General features: G+C 43.2%; 3 protein-coding genes across 3 annotated transcripts; all 3 read right to left on the reverse strand.

The window, feature by feature from the left end:
* Positions 1-142: 142 nt before the first annotated feature.
* asb11 (ankyrin repeat and SOCS box containing 11) lies at positions 143-3241 on the reverse strand. Its single transcript, XM_084689276.1, has 7 exons — positions 3127-3241; positions 2494-2573; positions 2236-2343; positions 1806-1956; positions 964-1098; positions 674-862; positions 143-570 (listed from the first exon to the last, which is right to left on the reverse strand). The coding sequence occupies exons 1-7, from the start codon at positions 3221-3223 to the stop codon at positions 446-448; spliced, it is 885 nt and encodes a 294-aa protein (XP_084545402.1). The 5' UTR covers positions 3224-3241; the 3' UTR covers positions 143-445.
* A 353-nt stretch (positions 3242-3594) lies between these two features.
* Positions 3595-8747, reverse strand: piga (phosphatidylinositol glycan anchor biosynthesis, class A). Its single transcript, XM_084689640.1, has 6 exons — positions 7951-8747; positions 7296-7566; positions 6991-7123; positions 6481-6613; positions 6072-6278; positions 3595-5762 (listed from the first exon to the last, which is right to left on the reverse strand). Exons 1-6 carry the CDS (start codon positions 8398-8400, stop codon positions 5481-5483), a joined length of 1476 nt encoding a protein of 491 aa, XP_084545766.1. The 5' UTR covers positions 8401-8747; the 3' UTR covers positions 3595-5480.
* A 3438-nt stretch (positions 8748-12185) lies between these two features.
* On the reverse strand, positions 12186-16785 carry LOC146234197 (T-lymphocyte activation antigen CD80-like). Its single transcript, XM_084689641.1, has 6 exons — positions 16398-16785; positions 16146-16201; positions 14984-15277; positions 14498-14797; positions 13833-13978; positions 12186-13326 (listed from the first exon to the last, which is right to left on the reverse strand). Exons 1-6 carry the CDS (start codon positions 16406-16408, stop codon positions 13237-13239), a joined length of 897 nt encoding a protein of 298 aa, XP_084545767.1. The 5' UTR covers positions 16409-16785; the 3' UTR covers positions 12186-13236.
* Positions 16786-18908: the final 2123 nt, after the last annotated feature.

Consider the following 18908-nt stretch of genomic DNA (forward strand, 5'->3'; position numbering starts at 1 on the left):
GCATAGCTTTAAGCTCTCTCTCAAGTGTGAACTGATCATTCTTTCATTCACCACTACATGTGGGGGTTGTGCTAAAGAAAGTCATTACTATTGACGATTGAATAAGATATTCTATTTGAGAACATTTTAATTTGTACAATGTTTGAATATGTGTATGATATAATACATTAGAAACAGGAAAAGGCAGATCATGTAGGGGTTATAAATACAATTGGTATGGACAACATTTACAAATATGAATTATGACCATCATTATTGTGAACATCATTTCTCTGAATTGAATGATACAAAACATCATTACCATAACAATCATTGTAATCATCTTGATCATGATCATTAATGTGATGTGAGTTACATGACCACCAACAATGGACTGACAATCAAGAATCGCGACCAACTGTGGTTGTGGGAGGCGCTCTGTGGTTGAGGAGCACTCGAGGGTTGGTCACTGGTAGAGGAGGAAGGCCTGGAGTCTGAGGGGGAGGAAGAGGCCAGAGGCACCATGGAGACGACTCCCACCCAAACGCCGACGGATAGAGATCCGGCATGCCTGGGCCAGAGAACAGGGACCTGAAGAAAGGATGGAGATGGATGGAGTCAAGCACATAATACAACACACGCGCCTGTTGATGGAGGCTTTCTGCTGCGGTCGAAGGTGTGAGTCAGCGCGTACCTCTGCTCAGCAGTGTCGTTCTGACAGGGCTGTTGGCTGCTGCAAGGTCCAAAGGGGTCTTCCTGTCTGCGTTCCTACAACTCCCATCAGCCCCGTAGTCCATCAGAAGCTCCACCACTCTCACGCCACCTTCTCGCACTGCCACATGTAACGGTGAGTCCGGGCCACACCCCAACTGGACATCAGCACCTGGAGCAAAAGCGCAGCACAGGCACACAGGGTGAAGCTAAATATAGGCTCAAATACATAACTGAGGCATTTGATACACAGTCTAGTGTCCTGACCCTTACCTAAGTACAGCAGCCTCTCCACACATTCTGCCGACCGGGCCAAGCAGGCTGAGTACAGTGGTGTCCCCTGCCCAGGTAGCTGCAGGTCTATGTGGGCCCCGTGAGTCAGAAGCACCTCCACACACTCGCTGTGGCCTGGAGATGAGATAAGATTCACACATACCTCTTTTCCAACCAAGGTAGTTTGACGGCTCGAATAAACAGTTTTCTTCACATTTCAAAGCAACCAAAGGGTTTTGGTTGGGTATCAAAACATGTTGATACCCATCAGAATGTGCTACCAGCAGGTAGGATACTGTGCATGCACACAGCAAGGTCACGGTTGAGATTTGTGATAAGTTACCCCGTATTAATAGCATGGAAGAGAAAAACTAAAAATAGCTGAAAAAGTGCCAAAAAGTCCACGAACTGACTTCTGTCATGTTGTGTAATTTCAGTCTATAGCTGTTTTTATCTGGGTCCAACTGTAATAACAAGCAAATACACATATGACAGGAGACATATGACAGGAGACATTTCATGCCCGTGGAAATAGCACAGTCCCACAGCTTGATTTCAAAATGGTGGAAAGGGGGGTTTCACTCAGAAATTGAGTCCTGTTTTCATGGGAACAGAGTGACCACAGACATACACACGTAGTCATTTAGCAGACACTCTTATCCAGAGCGACTCACAGTAAGTACAGGGACATTCCCCCTGAGGCAAGTAGGGTGAAGTGCCATGCTCAAAGACACATTTGGCATGGCTGGGAATCGAACCGGCAACCTTCTGATTAATAGCCCGTTTCTCTAACCGCTCAGCCATCTGACCCCCTGCCCATACACAAACATCTGTGCGCATACCTTTTCTGGCCGCCTCATGGAGGGGTGATGCCAGCTGGTGTGAGAAGTGGAGGACGGGGCTGTACTGCAGGATCAGCCTCACACACGCAGCGCTGCCACTGCTGCAGGCACTGGACAGTGGCGTGGCCCCGTCAGCAGTGACCGCCTCCGCCTTCAGAGGTGGACAGACACAGGTAGGGGGCCAATCACAAAGCAGAACCATGAATTATTCATCCTGGGTTGGAGCCCTTCAGCTGCCTTTCAGCAAACGATCAGACCAATTGTCTTTGAAACGCATTCAAATGCAGAATGAGATGAGTTGAACCCCTCAAACCTGATGGGCAAACCATCCCTTGGCTCCATCGCAACTGCTGTAATGCAGTTAGACCAGTTTGCATGTGAAACAAAATGCCTCATCAGGCTTGCTCTCGCCATGAGAGGGTGTTCTTACGTTGGCCCCACTCTCCAAGAGGAGCTTGACGCAAGCGTAGTGTCCACCCAGACATGCTTCATGGAGGGGAGAGACTCTGTCCATGGTCAGCGTGTCCACACAGTACCCCTGGAGAGAGGAGAAAGAAAAGAGAGAAGGATGGGGGGAGAGAAAGGACACAAAGACCGTCACAGATGTCGTTGTGTGAGCCAGTAACATGTGAGAGTTCAGATGTTCAGCAGTCTGGCCTGGTGGGTTTGTGTGCGCGTGCGTGCGTACCTGTGAGAGCAGAGTTCGGAGGTTTAGCAGTCTACCCTGACATGCGGCATCGTGGAGGGGAGTCCTGTCTGACCACCAGTCTGACAAAAACAGACAAGCTTAGAAGCCAGTAACATCACACATCTCCTAGTGTGGCTCATCCATTTCCAGCCATTTCCTCCCCAACTTGCAGCAGGCTTGTAAGCTTTGAACAGTATTGTGGTTCAATGTTGCAGTGGAGGAGTTGGACATGCCTTCCCAGGATTATACTTCAAAAAACCACATCCGAACATAAATGGTGGCACTCACCAACATTGAGGTGACAAACAAGAACAGTATCTTTGTTTCACCAATTCTTTTTGGCCATCAAACAAAGCATGCAAACCTTTCAGTCTAGTCGGTCTTCAACAGAGCATCTGAGACTGTCCCTGCTCTCTTTTTCTCAGAGTTGGTGAGCGCTAGCATGCATCTTTGGATGTTGTTTATTGAAAATATTGGAGATCCTTTTGGGGGAAACAATTCGAATCATTTCAATGGTGGGTCTAGTATAACAAAAACAAGAGTGTTGAGCACAACTACTTTTACAATTCTTACTAATCAAACAGAGCAAAGTTGGCACATGCAGAAGTAAGGGGAAAGAAAGAACAGGCCTACCAGCCATGAGCGAGTTGCATCCGAGTCGTCCAAATATGCGGTGGGACCCCATCCAAGGACGAAAACACAGGGCCATCTCGGTCTGAACACCAGCCATGGTCAAACAACAACAGCCTTGGAAGTTCCAGACTGGCTGAGTCTATCTGTACTGGATACACAACCTTTCCTTCCTCCCCCACCTCTGGTTTCCTCCTCCCACACCTCCGGCCTTCTCCTCCCCCACCCCTAAACGACTGCTCCGGCCCCTGCACTCTAACCTCCTCAAGCCTCTGGCCCAGCACAAAAGAGGTATCACTTGTTTATATTCATTTTTATAGTTGGGGCTTACACAAAGACAACTCTCGACACTTTCTATTTATAATAATAATAATAAACGGTATTTGTAATGTGCCTTTCTTGCACAGTACAGTAAAAATTTGAATCACAAAACATGATATACAATAAGAACAGACACAAAAAAAATCCCGATTGAAAAGGTACTTTAAGTTTTAATCCAATTCTCAAAATTGGCCGAGCAAAGGAACATTTCTGATGGAACCAGATAGTGAGTTCCCCAGTTTAGGAGCAGTGCATGAGAAGGCCCTTTCACCCATGGTTTTTAATTTGCAGAGAAGCTGGTACAGTGATAGTCAAATGACCGAAGAGGTTGGGTGTAACCAGATCACAATCATCTTCTTATCTATGTATCTGTCTGACACACACACCTAAGTAATACATTCTGATGTGGCAGTGAGATTCAGTTTCATAATCAATCTTACTTGGATAATGGGATCAAACGTACACAGAAATACAGCAGTTTGTAGCACGTGTAGCACATCACTGTAACCTGTCCAATGTTTTTCTTGAGAGCTGATGTTATTGTTGCCCTATCTGTGGGATTAACATTGTTATTGTAGCACTGTCTCATAAAAGACAGGCCGTTCCTTAGATCTAATCACTGTAATACGGTTACAACTATGCACGTTTAGTCCTTGATTATCTGCTGCACTTCGTATATCCTGTATATTATGTTGACAACATAATTCAAACAAAAGCTCATTCTATAAATCCCAAATATCCCTCGAGCAAATCGTAAGTGAAAACGTACTTGACGACAAACCAGTATCTGGTTGGAAATTCATGTCTGCACACATACTTGTTTTTACAGTCACTGGCTCATTCATATTACAGAGATAAAAGTATGAATGAGCCCCATTCCATTGGCTTATAATGCCAATGTTATGCTGTATGTTTGTTTTTCCCAGGACAACGGATGCTGAAAGATGGCATGTACATGAAGGTCTCATCTTCATGAGGGTTGACATTAGTAACTTGGCAAAGCAACTCAGAAATCTGTGCCAAAGACTATATCTGGATACATCTTCCAATAATATGACCTTACACCCACCACTATTAAAACCAATGTGACAGATGGTACGTTATTTGATTTCCCAAAAGAAAATATAAAACAGATTTTTCCCTCATTTCACACAGACCGAAAAGCCTTGATTTGCATAAAGTTATCCATACATGAGGCCTAAACAAAGATGCCTCCTGAGTTGGGGATCCCTCTCCCTCTCAAGGTTTCTTCCATTTTTACTCCCGTTGGGAGTTTTCTGGGAGTTTTTTCTTGTCTTCCTTGAGGGTTTAGGTTGTTTGAGGGGCAGTTCTATGGGCGTATGTGAAGCTCTCTGTGACATGCTTGCATGTAAAAAGGGCTATACAAATAAATTTGATTTCGATTTTTTTCTTTCTGACAAACATCAGTGAAATCATAAAATCTGACTTATCCAAGTTGTATCAATGAGAGATGGAAACTTTGCAAATATATGAAACACCAAAATAGGAACATTGTAAAGAGTACAAACACGAATGATCTTGAATTCCTGTTGTAGCAAACACTAAGAGTGCTTCTTCCTTGGTCTCTGAATGGCAAGTATCCTTTCCTTCCTTTCTCACTAGATGATCCAGTACTGTCACCACCCCCCCCCCCTTCTTTATTCAGTGCAGTCACCCAAAAAAAGGAATCTAAAAATAAAGTATACAAATATTTCCAGGGTTAAAGCAAGGGTTTCAAAAAGTTGGATCTCTGTGTGATGTGTAAGTCCTAACCTTATCCACACCCATCTTTACCTGAGCAAGACAAACTGGCATTGCTTTCAATGTGAGAAGCAATCGACAGATGGTCCTTAAACTGGTCCTCTATTGATATGCAACACCAGTGGTCTGAACACAGTTGAATGCTTGTGAAGCACCTACAGATCATAACAGTTAGCTACACTTACACTCCTACTAGTAGGGGTAGTAGTGTCTGGAGATGTCAGTAGGATTGTTGAGGAGGAGTGTGTGGCTGTGCTGCAGGTCGGCCAATGTCATCATCTGGTCTGGCCCACTGAGTCCTTCATCATGGCACTTTTCGAAGTAATACTTTTCCTACAATCCAATTCCCTCCGCCACCGCCCCTGGGGGCCTGTGGCGTCCATGGCAACGTCCATGACACGGTCTGGGCGAAGCCACTGAAGGAGGAGCAGGAAGAGGAAGTCAAGGATGGCCACGAAGGAGAAGATGGCGCCGGCCACGGGGCCACAGTGAGACCTCAATCGGAACAACCTTCTGTCCAGGGGAAGGACCTCCTGTCTCACCACCTTGTCATAGACCTATGGGAGAGGAGGAAACCGTTTAGTCTCATACAGTCACCATCTCAGTCGCATTGGAGGGAGCAGGAAACTACCTTTTAGCAGCACCATAGAAAGCTTAGTTTGCCCCTGGCTAGACGACGTAGCCCCGTTTATATACTTAACACGTCTCCCTCCTTTCCCTTTCTTCGGTAAGAAATCTCTGACACAACACGGTCGAACAGGTCAACGCGAGTGCTCCTCAACACCGCTGACGCACGTCCGATCACATCAAATCAGTGATTCCCTACAGGCACAGGAGGCAAGATGATGTTCAAGAAGGGGCCATGCCTTTTCCGTCCGCTCGGCCACGTTCCTCCAGGTGTAAAGGGTGCACACCCGGGCGTGAATGGAGGCAGGCGAGGGGACCGCGCCCGCCCGTTGCCTGGCGATGACGCTCTCCAGGCCTTCGCACAGAGAACGCACGTTGGGCTCGCAGAGGGTGATCAGATCCTCCGGCAGAACCTCCGGGATGCCCCCTACTCGGGTACTGACCACCTAGTCACACACACACACACATACACACACACACACACACAGACACACACAAGGGTTTGATCCAAGTCATACACGACTTCAAGAAAGTCATCGTACCACAGCTGCACCAGGCGCTTCCATGGATCCAATTGGATCTTTGATCCACCAACGCCAAGACATTGTCTAGTCGGTTCCACAGTCGGTGCTGTGAGAGGAGACCCACCTGTAGACCACAGCTGGCCCCCTCCACTATGGCCATGCAGAAGGCCTCTGTCAAGGAGGTGTTGAGGAAGATGTGGCCTTGCACCAGAACGCCTCGCACGTCTTTGTGTTCCAGAGCCCCGAGCAGACGGACCCTGGGGGGGGGGCAAACACATTACATTTAGCAGACGCTCTTATCCAGAGCAACTTACAGTAAGTACAGGGACATTCCCCCGGGGCAAGTAGGGTGAAGTGCCTTGCCTAAGGACACAACATCATTCGGCCGGCCCGGAATCGAACCGGCAACCATCTGATGAATAACCCGATTTCCTAACTGCTCAGGCATCAGACCCACATAACATCAATAACACAGAGCGGGGCAATGCAGGTTAACTCACCCACACACAGAAACTCAAACTGTGCCAAAAAGCCTAAACAGGTACCAAACAAACAGGTACCAAACATTCCTCTGTGTCAGTTTTTTGAAACAGACCATTGCCAGCGGGCAAAGCAGTTACTTAACATGACCTACCTGTCGTGGAGCTGGTATTTCTCTCTCACTTCCTCCAACACAATCCTCTTAGGCCCCTCTCCCCCAATGAGGAAATGTAGATCAGGGTGTTTGAGACAGAGTTTGGGAATAATACCACCGAGGAGATCAATACCTGCAGGTTAACATGGGAACCCGTTGGTGAACACACACATTCCTTTGCAATGTCTCCAATCCACGACATCACCACTCGAGTCCTGTCATCCTTCTCGGATCTGAAGTATCAAAACGGCATCCCTCATATCGATCCAAAACACACACGGACACACAGTCATCCACTCGCTTACCTTTGCGGTAGACGAGGCGGCTGACCACCACTATGGTGATGGACTCTTCTTGGCGTTGGGATGGGTCGGGGGTGAAGTCTGTGGGCTCCACAGCGTTGGGGACGACCGAGACGATCTCGGGGTTGAGGCCCGCTCTCAGCACGGTGTTCTCCTTGCTGGTGTACGACACACACACAATGTGATTGGTGTCGCACAGCGTCACCGTCAGTAGCTTATTGGTCAGCACGGAGCTCACGTCAGCGAATCCGAAGAGAGAGTGGTCGGTGAACACCTGAAAAACATAGAAAGGTCCCACACTTGAAGCATCTACATCAACCAGACATAGATAGCCAAGTGGAAGAGCGGGGGAACGTATATATAGGGACGTTTTAAAAACATAACAATGTTATCAGTAGTACCATGACACAGAGGCTCCTGGAGACTGAGGGCACTGGGCACAAAGACTGACTTACATCCCTCTGTTCATTAACCCTCTGTTCCCTATGAGACCTCCATTCATCCAGTCTCCATCTCATTCATTCTTTTCTCTCTGGTATCCATTCTTCCTACTACAAATGTGTTCATATCACCACTTGGAACAAGGTCATCAGGGAAGACCTGGATAGGATTAGAATAACTACTGAGTTCAACTTAATCGTCACAGAAAGCCACTCACGGTGTTGATACCCATGGTCTTGGCGTGGAACAGTGCATCATGGGCCATGGCGGAGAAGGAACTGTGCGCATGCACCACAGAGATGCGCTCCCTTACAAACACACAGCGCAGCAAAGGCAGGCTGTGGAGGCAGGTGGTGATGGTAGATTGGTTGTACATCACCTGGAGGGGCAGGTAGTACACCTTGAGCCCATTGGTCAGGTAGCGAATACCTGTCCTGTTGCCATAAGCATGGGTGGCCACAACCACCTTGTGCCCTTTATCAATGAGACACTGGGAGAGCTCGTATATGTGGCTCTCCACTCCGCCCATATTAGGATAGAAGAAGTCCGACACCATGCAAATGTTGTGTTTGGCAGGTCCGCGAAAAGTGGTCGTAGCGGTGGGGACGTCGGAGCCTTTGCTTGTGGTGGGGAGGTGCACAGCCACCCCTCTTCTTCTTTGGCCCATAGTGGAGGCTACAGGTGGGATTATGTACGTCCGTCATTCAAGCGGAAGACATCTAGCATGACTGGTGAATGCACCAAAACATATGACGTACACAAACAGGAAGAAGAATGGCATACTTTGCTTGAGTTAATTGCTAAATCCAACCTGGATACATAACTAATTACTTATGTAGCAGCACACTACTAGGCTGGCTAACAACAGCGCCCAAATAATATTGCTCGACAAACCAGTTGGTTTTGTGATGATTATCTTATCTTCCAAACAAAGCCAAATTGAATATTCGGAGTTCGGAGTTCAAAGTTTTCGTCACTCGATCTTCATTGCTAGCAAGCATTTAGCTCGCTATAAAACACAATACAAAGCCAGGGAAAACACTTCCTGCTCCGCGTCAGATTACTCACTTCCTCCTGTTTTCAAAAGCCCCAAGACGTATCCAGCATTTACCATGTCAAGTCTTAATCAATTAATAATTATTGCATGGTCCTTTACATTTAACCCTGTAAGACCCCTGCTTGTAAAATTACAACGTCACTTTTCAATTAGCTCTCTAATTGCTCATATCTTTTTTTTAAAGACCACATTTATCCAAAAGCATCTTGTCAGGCAAGACATTAGGACCCATCCTGGTCCTCGTCGCCATGTTTTAGACGTTTCCCTGCTCCAACACACCTTGAATGGGCCATTCATTTGAATCAGGTGTGTTGGAGCAGGGAAATATCTAAAACATGCAGGGCAGGGGGTCCCGACCCGAGGACCAGGATTGAGAACCACTGGGCTATGTAAATGTCTTTCAAAATGTGTTTTTTTGAGAGCTTAAAGTGACGTTGTAATTTTACAACCGGGTCTTACAGGGTTAAATTGGTTAAACGTTAGATAATTAAATTGACATTCATTTAGAAATGTTATTGTCTGGTTTGTTTGAAGCTGTAACTACAGACTACAGGTTTCCGCAGAATTATAGAAAGTCATAGCTTTAAGTGTCAGAGCATTTTATCTACTGTACTCCATTAATAGCCTGCTTTTTTAACCCTCACCCACAACTTTTCATTAGAAAGCATTTTTTTTATATAAAGGGACGACTATTTGTATCGGAAGTAGCCTACTTGCCTTACCTCAATGAAGTTTGAAAATAAATGTTAAAAGATTGGAAACTAACTAGCTTTTATCCAGTCAGTATTAGTTGTCTATATGTAAAGCATAAGTAGGCCTATATATTCCAATCTATAACAGTTACTAATTTAATTAATGCATCCTAAATATTTATTATACTTATGATACAGTTATTTTTTTATGATACAGTCATGTGTTTTTGTTCAGTATTTGCAAAAGGAAATTGAATTTTCAAGTACAACTTTAATCTCAAATGGTTATAAGATAATGAAAATCCCATGTTGAAGGACGGTGATTTCAGGTAATGTGGGACACGTCTTGGTATGGGCTCCATAGACTTACAAAATAACCGTTAACTCGCCCCAGTGGTGTGTCTGTAAATCGTTTTAGGGCTTGGGAACATGTTCATGTTGGAATGAAATGGGAATACACAATATTTTAGAAGGTACACACTTTCAAACATAACATGACCCCCTCTCTCACTCAGGCAGCATTTTCAGGTAATGTGGGACAGCTTGTCTGGTAAAGTGGGGCAGTCATTGTCTGTCAGCCTAGTCTGCTAATATAATAATAATTAGTTTAAATATAACAAAGCTAGGTGCAAGGGTGTGGCAAGATCCATTTAGTTGTGGGAGGGTGACTTATACAATAGAAGTTTAACTGATGTAAACCTTTGTGATTTGCAGTCTATGTGCTAGCTATAGTCCCGCTGCGTTAGCATTTTGTTGGACTAGCGTTTGCGGTCACGCTGACAAGTCTGAAAGCGCTGGTTCGATGACAGTGTTAGTTGTTATTTAGTTGGGTACTTAAGTGCAGTATGATGCATTGGTATTAAACATTTGAGAACTGTTGAATAAAATTATTTTATAGCATAAACACAGCATTACTAGATGTCCCACTTTACCTGAAAAATGCTGTCCCATACCTGACATGATCAGGTAATGTGGGACAGTCACATAAAATGTTTTTTTCTTCTTCTAACAAAGCATTATTTTACACATTTTTGTGTGTGTTTCAATCAGTGGTTTAAACCCCTGAAATATTCTGCCAAAGTACTCATTGTAACTTCATTTAAATTCCTTTACCAGCCTTATGATTTAGAAATGTAATAAGCCTATGCCGCTAAAATTTGGGTCAGTTTTTTGTGTAGCCTATTAGACCTCTTGTCAAGCCAGATCACACCTACTCTGATGATGTCAGACAAATAAAAACCACTTCATAGTGACTAGAAGTGTTGTATTTACGAGTCAAGATCAGCTCTGGTGATTGGATGTCAGTTTTGCACATTAAATCATCAAAATGTATCACTATTCCACTTTACCTGATGTCCCACATGACCTGAACCCACCCTATAACAGACAAAACTGGATTTGTTGAAACAGATGTTGGGAAACATTTTCTCCGGTCATCACGGAAACTCCCAAATAGCATTGCCGAAACAACCAGCCAACACGCAACTTTCCATTGAGCTCTAATGTGAGCAAACTGGTTTAGAGATTATTTTCTGCTTTTGAAACCGAGAAGGGGGATTGAATAAACAAGTTAAGTTTTGATGTTCAGAGCACTACATGATTATGTGATGGTCTTCTGGTCAAATATATAGGGGACCAGTGCAGGTCCTCCATATAGGAGGTCACTGGACCTGCACTTACAAACATTTCAGTATTTTATGAATGCCTACATTCATTCAACTATAGAAACTGTTATCAAAGCATTACTCACATGACTAAACGTAGAAAATTAACACAATGCTCCACACCTGTGTTAGCTGAAAATACATAATTTGCTCAATTGGTATTAGTTATCAGTTCTTAAGATTCTTGCCTGCTGATGTTGGGGAGGTTAAACTATAATACAATAAAATGATAATACACTTATACAATACTCTATGGGAATTTCCCTTCTATTCACAATGGCAAGGAGGGAAAAACCAGAGATATTCCTTCTCCACAAATACTAAAGATAGACTGAATAAGGAGACATGTTTTGGGAAACGAAAGTTTGGCAAGTTTAACAGAGATCTGAAGACTTTCAGTTCTCAACTGTCACATGACTGACTATAGCTGATATCCCATGATTGAGCCGTCAGTGAAAGTGCTCTTTGCTCTGGTTGGAACACATCCAGGAAATAGTTAGTCATTTAACAGATTCTTTAATCACAGTTCATTATTGTTGCATCAATGGTGGATGAAAAAGTAGGAAAGGGTATGAGTCAACATGAAATGTAAGAGTTTATAGTCTAGTTTTATATGCACTTGTAGAATTTTAAATGACACTGTTACAGATTTTGTCTATCTAACGATACAGTTCACTATATCTGCCATCTTAGTGTCATTTGAAACCATTTTGCAGGGCATTGTGTATACGATTGTATAAAATGATTGAATCAGTAGGAGCGTAACAACATACTGCACATGTTTCTGATCTTTGATAGAGTATCTCAAGAGATTATGAATATACATAATTGTTGAATGGGTCACAATTTGGTGGAGTACAGTCTACGTTATACTGTATGCAAAGTAGCACAGTGCACTAGTTTATGATGACACATCAGGTCTCAAGCTGGGGAGCTCAACCCATGCCACAACAGTAACTGGCATTTTATTTGGAATTGATAACATAATTTATACTTAATAAAATACATGATGGAGGAACATGACCACAGAAAACGAATATTCTTTAGCAAAGTACAGTTTAATCAGCTTTTAAGATTGAGAACATATTTACAAACCTTTTGTAATTGTGGTAATAATGTTCATTACAAAGTACCACTAATTTGATCACTTTTCACAACATTATTGCTCTCAGACTTAGAATAGAGTGAAAGAGTAGGAAGTACATCTTAAATCAAAATTTCTATTTGATTTAAGCCTAAATCTAGACCACCCAGAGGACTAACGAGAGAGCACAGCCTAACTTTCAGCCTTGTACTAGCCATACAGTGTCCGTTTCCTCACTTCAACCGGCCCAATAGACAAGCTCTCTTAGAACTCGGAGAGCTCAGTCTGTACAATTTCTTACCATTTCCACATGACCATATAGTTTGGGCCGGTCCAATGACAAAAAGTATATTGCACCTTTAATATCACTACTTTTCTTGTACAGCAGGCTGTCTGGATGACGTGTTTTTTGACAGCATGGTTAAAGACATGGCGAGACATCGCTCTGGATAAGAGCGTCTGCTAAATGACTAAATGAGACCACTTCCATGCACTGCTTCCTCATTCAAAAGCACTTAACAAAAAATAAGCTAAATCTATGAATTGCTCAAAGGGCTGTCAGTGACTATTGCTACAGTTTCTTAGTTCCTCAACAAACAAAAAAGCACCACACCATTATTTCTTATATCCTGTATTTAGTACTGCTTTTTTCTTACCCTGACGTGTAATTCCATTTGTCTTTCAGGTGTATCTTGACCCGTGTACCGATTGGTGCCATTTTTATCACTCCCTCAGAGGCTAGGGGGCTAGGGGGCAGAATGTCTCTGACCACACAGTGGACCACTGTCTGTGTCTCTGACCACACTGTGTGGTTGTATCTATTGCTTCCCAGGGAGATCCAAATATGGAAGATGCTGCTTTGTTCCCGAGTCTCGATTCAAACAACGTCACAACGTTGCTCTTCTCTAATAAAACAAGCATTGGCTCAAGTAGCTGTGTCATTTCCTCTTATTCAGTGATAAGCCCTCCAGTTTGTCTTCCATAAATTGATGGACAATTGAACAACTCATAAGCACAAATTTCCTGGCGTGCCTGGCAGGAAGGGATCGATCGGGTCTTTTTCTTGGTGACGTCTTGTCTTCTTGATGCATGAATGCTGATGATACAAAACATCATATGGAGCCAGATCAATCAGAATACTCTATTACACAATACACCGGCCATAGGAATGACTCGGGATTAACCTGTTTACTTGTTATGACTGTGCCCAGGTGCTGGAGTGTGTCATCATAGTTTATCTCGTATTGTTTCTACACAGAACAACCTTGTGTTTAGTCTTTGGTGCTAATGAGTTCAAAAGGTCATTGCAAATAGTCTAATAATATTGTGTTTATGTCTAACTCATTACTCAGCTTTATTGGACCAAATAAGGTTTTGGCAACGACAAGATATCATTATCATTGGATCCACCTCACAGACACACAATCACAATCAGTTAAATGGCTGCTAATAAATACAACTATTACAAATGAAGTACTAGTTCATGGCTGAGCAGGGTAAGAGAGTAATTTAAATAGTTCTGCTTCAACCAACCACATCCTCATTTTAAGATATGAGTCAATAACATCTTGTGTAGAATAAATAATAATGGACATGCCTCACCTTTCTTATCTGTTGCCGCAATACCACCAGTGCCAACCCAACCAGGAGCAGCACCAACACACATACAGGAACAGAGACACTGGCAGCCATGACAGTTGAAGTGTCAGTGTTTCCCTGGGACTTCCCTTGGGAAGATTCTGGAAGATCTAATTGGAAGATTGGAAGGAGGAGAGGTCAAAAAGCAGTTTGTACGTACAGTCCTCAAGTAGGAGTGATCATTGGGTGTCAGTCTGACATCTTCGTCCCAATGAGACCCTGCTCTTCATTTTTCAGTGTGTTAAACCAGAAATCCCTAAAGGTTAAGGAAGGCTATGGTGTGGACTTCACTACATGGGTTGTAAGATGTCAGTACTATATCTAGCATCTGTTTGCAGAGTTCGCTGAAGGATCCTACACTTATCTTACAACAAAACAATATAAATAAAAAAAGTGGTTCCAAGAAAATCGAAAATTGAAAAAAAATCATTCACAGCAGTTTTTCTGTAGCTCAGGGACAGGTAAATTTCACTATTTTGTTGTATCTTGTTTTTTGGGGGCAGAGGAATCGAGTGCCAAAGGCATGGCGAGGGTTATGGTTAAGGATGAATGTATTCTAGGATCCAGATAAGGACTGTTGAGAGGCACTATTTACTTTTCAAGCTTTTAGGACAAATATATCCACTCACCACTGCTGCAGCTGGATGTGTCTGACAAGCCTTGGGTCTCAATCCCACATGTGATCTGCCGGTCTGCACTTCCATTCAGCTCTATAGTCAGGTGGCTGCCCAGGTGGAAAAGTCCAGTGAAATTGTCCTGTCTGCTTCTGTCTGTCCTGGAGCAGTTGTGGAGAGGCTTTTTATTCATGTACCATTGAATCTTGCTCTCTGGGTAGCCTCCTGAAGCCTGACACTGAAACATCTTGGGTCCTCCTTTGGAGACCTCCAGAGTCTCCTCTGAGACCTGGTCCATACACACATGGTAGCTCGCTGGGCAGAAAAGAGGGATCCAATAAATAACAAACATGCAGACTTAAACATTAAACAAATTGCCTCCGAGTATAGTTATTACAATATGATTTGTAATGAATAGTCATTTATGATACATTTGTGATGTGGATGGATGAATGAATGGTTGGGTACATTAAGAATGAACTAATGATGGCAAAGACTCACCAGAGACACTGAGATTAATTTCTATATAATATGGAATTCGGGGTGGCTTGTATAACCAGCACTTGTAAGTCCCCTGGTCTGCCACCCTGATGTTAGAGATAAGGAGGGAGCAGTTTTCGGAAGAGGTAAGGTTCACTCTGCCAGTGTACCTCTCCTCAACTTCGTATTTTCCTGTTTGGTTATGGAGTACTAAAGTGTTGTCCAGCTGCCAGGAAATAAACTCGTCTTGAACTCTGTTGCAGGAGCAGTTAAGCAGGACACTCCCACCTACACTGCCTTTGACTTTCACTGCTCCTGTGGAGACAGAAAACAAGTAGCATAGAATTAGGTCCAAAAGACTTGTCTACAACAGTGGTGGGGGCTTGGTGTAGTCCTACCATGCCGGTGTCCTAATATTTGATCCTACTCATCAGATTTTCCCAAACCCGCACCTCTCATTCCTCGGCTTGAGGCCAAGGCCGTGATGGATCTTGTGTGACAAGATGCCACTTAACACATTCCATAGAAACTAATAGGATGTTATCCTTAAACAGCTTTGATGCTTTGTCTACTTAATAATAAGTGCACCAAGCACACACACACACACACACACACACAGTGAAACAAAAACAAATCTTCTGCATATCTGAATCACTGACAGTGTGCACTGAGTGATGACTTAATGACAGCCTTTTTACACTAAGGCTATGTAAACAAATCCAACAAGACCTGCTACCTTGAAAAGAGAGACAATAGCTCAACAATGTAGAAGTTTAGTATTTTCTGTGAACAGTTTGCTCATATAGGCTACATACGAAAGAGTATGTGGCTCTCATTGACAAACAATCTATACTGTAAATGGTCATGGCAGACTATCGCTTCACGCCTCGGAAAACAACAATGTGTCTGGATTTAGGATTCTGAAGACATGATCTAACAACCTAGTCTAACCACAAACTTTTGGACTTTAGAGTTCACTTAAGAGTTCACTAACAACTAAAATGTATGGAATGACACTTCCGTGGAGTACAAGAAATAATCAAATTTAATATGCCCTGACAGCCCCGGGAGAGGGCTCATGCCAGGCAGCGCTATGTCAACTCTGCATAGTGTAAAACGCTATGGGCAAGCCTGGTTTGGGCAGACTGCTTACGGTTACACTGACTGTCCAAAACCAACTTACCTGCAATTGTTAGAAGTTTAGCCAACATCAGGATGGCTTGACAGGCAAATTGTGCTCTGCAGGTGAGAATACACGGATAGCGAGAACAGACAGTCAATCCACCGGAATTTGATCAGATATAGGCTTTCAAATGTGGAAAATCATGGTTAATGTTTAATAAAGTTTTGATTAAATTATGAGCCTCTTCATACCCCATCACTAACTTTTGTGTTAATCCCTAAATGTAGGCTGTTCTTTATTTATTTATCTTACCCGTTAGTCATTTTTCAAATTTTCTACCGGAGCAAATGCGCCGATCTTTCTCTTCGAGCTGGGAGGATCGAGTGTTAACTAAAAAGGAGAAGTTGAATATAGCCGAAGAAAGTCCCTTAGGCTATTGACGCTCTCACAAGCACCCTCCCACACACTTGACACACTTCCGACGCTTATATGGTTCAGCTAGTAAGGAGGGACCCTCTGCTCTGTTGCAGGTCAGACCTGATTTGCGTGACAATGCGGAAACACGAGAGATAACTTTATGAGCGTGGTGAATAATTGATCATATAGGCCTAAGATGTATTTTTGCAGTGATGTTAACATGCTACCCCCAAAGACCTCAAGGTTTGTTTTGAGATTTGGACTTGTAGCCTAATGCGAGCGTGCGCTTGAAAACCTTACGCATTTAATATGACCGCAAACTTGATTTCGGAGTTATATGTCGGCTAATATAAACATGACCTTGGACTGGACACATTGTTACATTTGCCGAAAATGACAAGCCAAATTTTAACCTAAAAGATTCTGGGCTTTTGGGAAAACATTCAGCGCTCAAGCCCTTGAAGCCAACCCCCGCTCCATCCCGCAAAATGCGGGACAGGTGGCCTAGTAGGTATAGTCATCAACATTCCACATTTTATAGGCAAAGCCTAGATTCGTTTTACTCGTTTAAGAGTACAAAATCCAGTTTGACCAAAAAATAATGAAAAATATAACTGCAAGCAGTAATGGCGGATTCCTCCAAACACTGCGAACCATTGAAAAATGTTTATTTTTGACAAATTGTAACTGTATAGAAAAATGTATGCTGCAGAATTACCAATGGCATACCAAATCTGAAATGCAATACCATCAAGATCCACAAGGGCCTTTATTTCAAGCCAGTAAGTGAAGGAAGGGGGCTTGGTGAGCTTATCCATTCCAGAAAGCCTTGTATCTTTATGCATTAAGGCGTGGCCTGTAGCGCCACCTATGGGTAATGGTGGACCATTTGTGGTGTGGTAGTTACTCTTGGCCTATACTATTAATGTTTCAGGATTTTAAAAACTTTTTACCATTGCATATAAAATCGGAAATGCAATACCAACAGGATCCACATGGGCTTTGGGTAAAGTGTGGTAGTTACTCTTGGCCTGTACTGTCAATGTGTCAGGATTTGGAGACCTTTTTACTATTGCATACAAAGTAGGAAATGCAATGACACCAAGGTCCTCAAGGGCCTATGCTGATATTCAAGGAATGAGTGGGGGCTTGGTCAGCCCACACAGTCCTGATATGTTGCGTGTGTGTCTTGCCAAGCCCGCGCGTGTCAAGGGAAGAATGAGTGTCTGAGAATTTGGAGTATGCGCGGGGAGGAGCAGGGGACACATTTCATTGTAAATTTCCCTAGAAATTTGCCAAGCATGCATGTTTCAAAGATTCACCAAAAATCGACCTTTCATCTTAGAGTCAACTTTTTCTCAGATTTGTGTACTAAACATTCTCAAGAGTCTTCATATGAACTTGTTTGACTGGCTTACGTGTAAAGCATTGCGAACCATTGAAAAATGTATATTCTTGACAAATTGTAACTGTATAGAAAAATCAATGCTGCAGAATTTCCAATGGGATACCAAATCTGAAATGCAATAACATCAACATCCACAAGGGCCTTTATTTCAAGCCAAGAAGTGAAGCGCTTTAATCTTCACAAGAAGTGAAGTGCTTTGTGCTTTAGGGCGTGGCCTGTAGCGACACCTATTGGTAATGGTGGGCCATTTGTGGTGTGGTAGTTACTCTTGGCCTATACTATCAATGTTTCAGGATGTTTTTAACTTTTTACCATTGCATACAAAATCGGAAATGCAATACCAACAAGATCCACATGGGCTTTTGTTAAAGTGTTGTTGTTACTCTTGGCCTTTACTATCAATGTTTCAGGATTTGGAGAACTTTTTACCATGGCAAACAAAATCTGAAATGCAATACCATCAAGATCCACATGGCCTTTGCAAAAGACCAAGGAACACTCTCCTGAAATGTTGCGTGTGCGTCTTGCCAAGCCCGCGCGTGTGTCAAGGGAAGACCTATGGGTAATAGTGGGCCATTTGTGGTGTGGTAGTTACTCTTGGTCTATACTATCAATGTTTCAGGATTTTTATAACTTTTTACCATTGTATACAAAATCGGAAAAGCAATACCAACAAGATCCACATGGGCTTTTTGTTAAAGTGTTTCTTTGCCTATACTATCTATGTTCAGGATTTTGAGACCTTTTTACCATTGCATACAAAATCGGAAATGCAATACCATCAAGAGCCACATGGGCCTTTTTTTCAAGCCAATAAGTGAAGGGAGGGGGCTTGGTGAGCCTATCCATTCCAGAAAGCCTTGTATATTTGTGCTTTTTGGCGTGGCCTGTAGCGCCACCTATGGGTAATGGTGGGCCATTTGTGGTGTGGTAGTTACTCTTGGTCTATACTATCAATGTTTCAGGATTTTAAAAACTTACCATCAAGAGCCACATGG

Source organism: Hypomesus nipponensis, chromosome 23 (assembly GCF_054491055.1).
Source record: "Hypomesus nipponensis isolate SF chromosome 23, ASM5449105v1, whole genome shotgun sequence".
NCBI lineage: Eukaryota > Metazoa > Chordata > Actinopteri > Osmeriformes > Osmeridae > Hypomesus > Hypomesus nipponensis.

What these genes read in the sequence shown, in the direction of transcription:
- LOC146234197 (XM_084689641.1), bottom strand. An exon ending in CACATCCAGCTGCAGCAGTG is followed by an intron (nt 13,979 to 14,497) that starts GTGAGTGGATAT and finishes TCTTCCAATTAG; the next exon opens with ATCTTCCAGAATCTTCCCAA. An exon ending in TGCGGCAACAGATAAGAAAG is followed by an intron (nt 13,327 to 13,832) that starts GTGAGGCATGTC and finishes TTGTATCATCAG; the next exon opens with CATTCATGCATCAAGAAGAC.
- asb11 (XM_084689276.1), bottom strand. Translation starts at nt 3,223, where the DNA reads ATGGCTGGTGTTCAGACCGAGATGGCCCTGTGTTTTCGTCCTTGGATG. An exon ending in CCATGAGGCGGCCAGAAAAG is followed by an intron (nt 1,099 to 1,805) that starts GTATGCGCACAG and finishes TCTCATCTCCAG; the next exon opens with GCCACAGCGAGTGTGTGGAG. An exon ending in AACGACACTGCTGAGCAGAG is followed by an intron (nt 571 to 673) that starts GTACGCGCTGAC and finishes TCCTTTCTTCAG; the next exon opens with GTCCCTGTTCTCTGGCCCAG.
- piga (XM_084689640.1), bottom strand. Translation starts at nt 8,400, where the DNA reads ATGGGCCAAAGAAGAAGAGGGGTGGCTGTGCACCTCCCCACCACAAGC. An exon ending in AGACCATGGGTATCAACACC is followed by an intron (nt 7,567 to 7,950) that starts GTGAGTGGCTTT and finishes TATGTTTTTCAG; the next exon opens with GTGTTCACCGACCACTCTCT. An exon ending in TGGCCGAGCGGACGGAAAAG is followed by an intron (nt 5,763 to 6,071) that starts GCATGGCCCCTT and finishes CCTCTCCCATAG; the next exon opens with GTCTATGACAAGGTGGTGAG.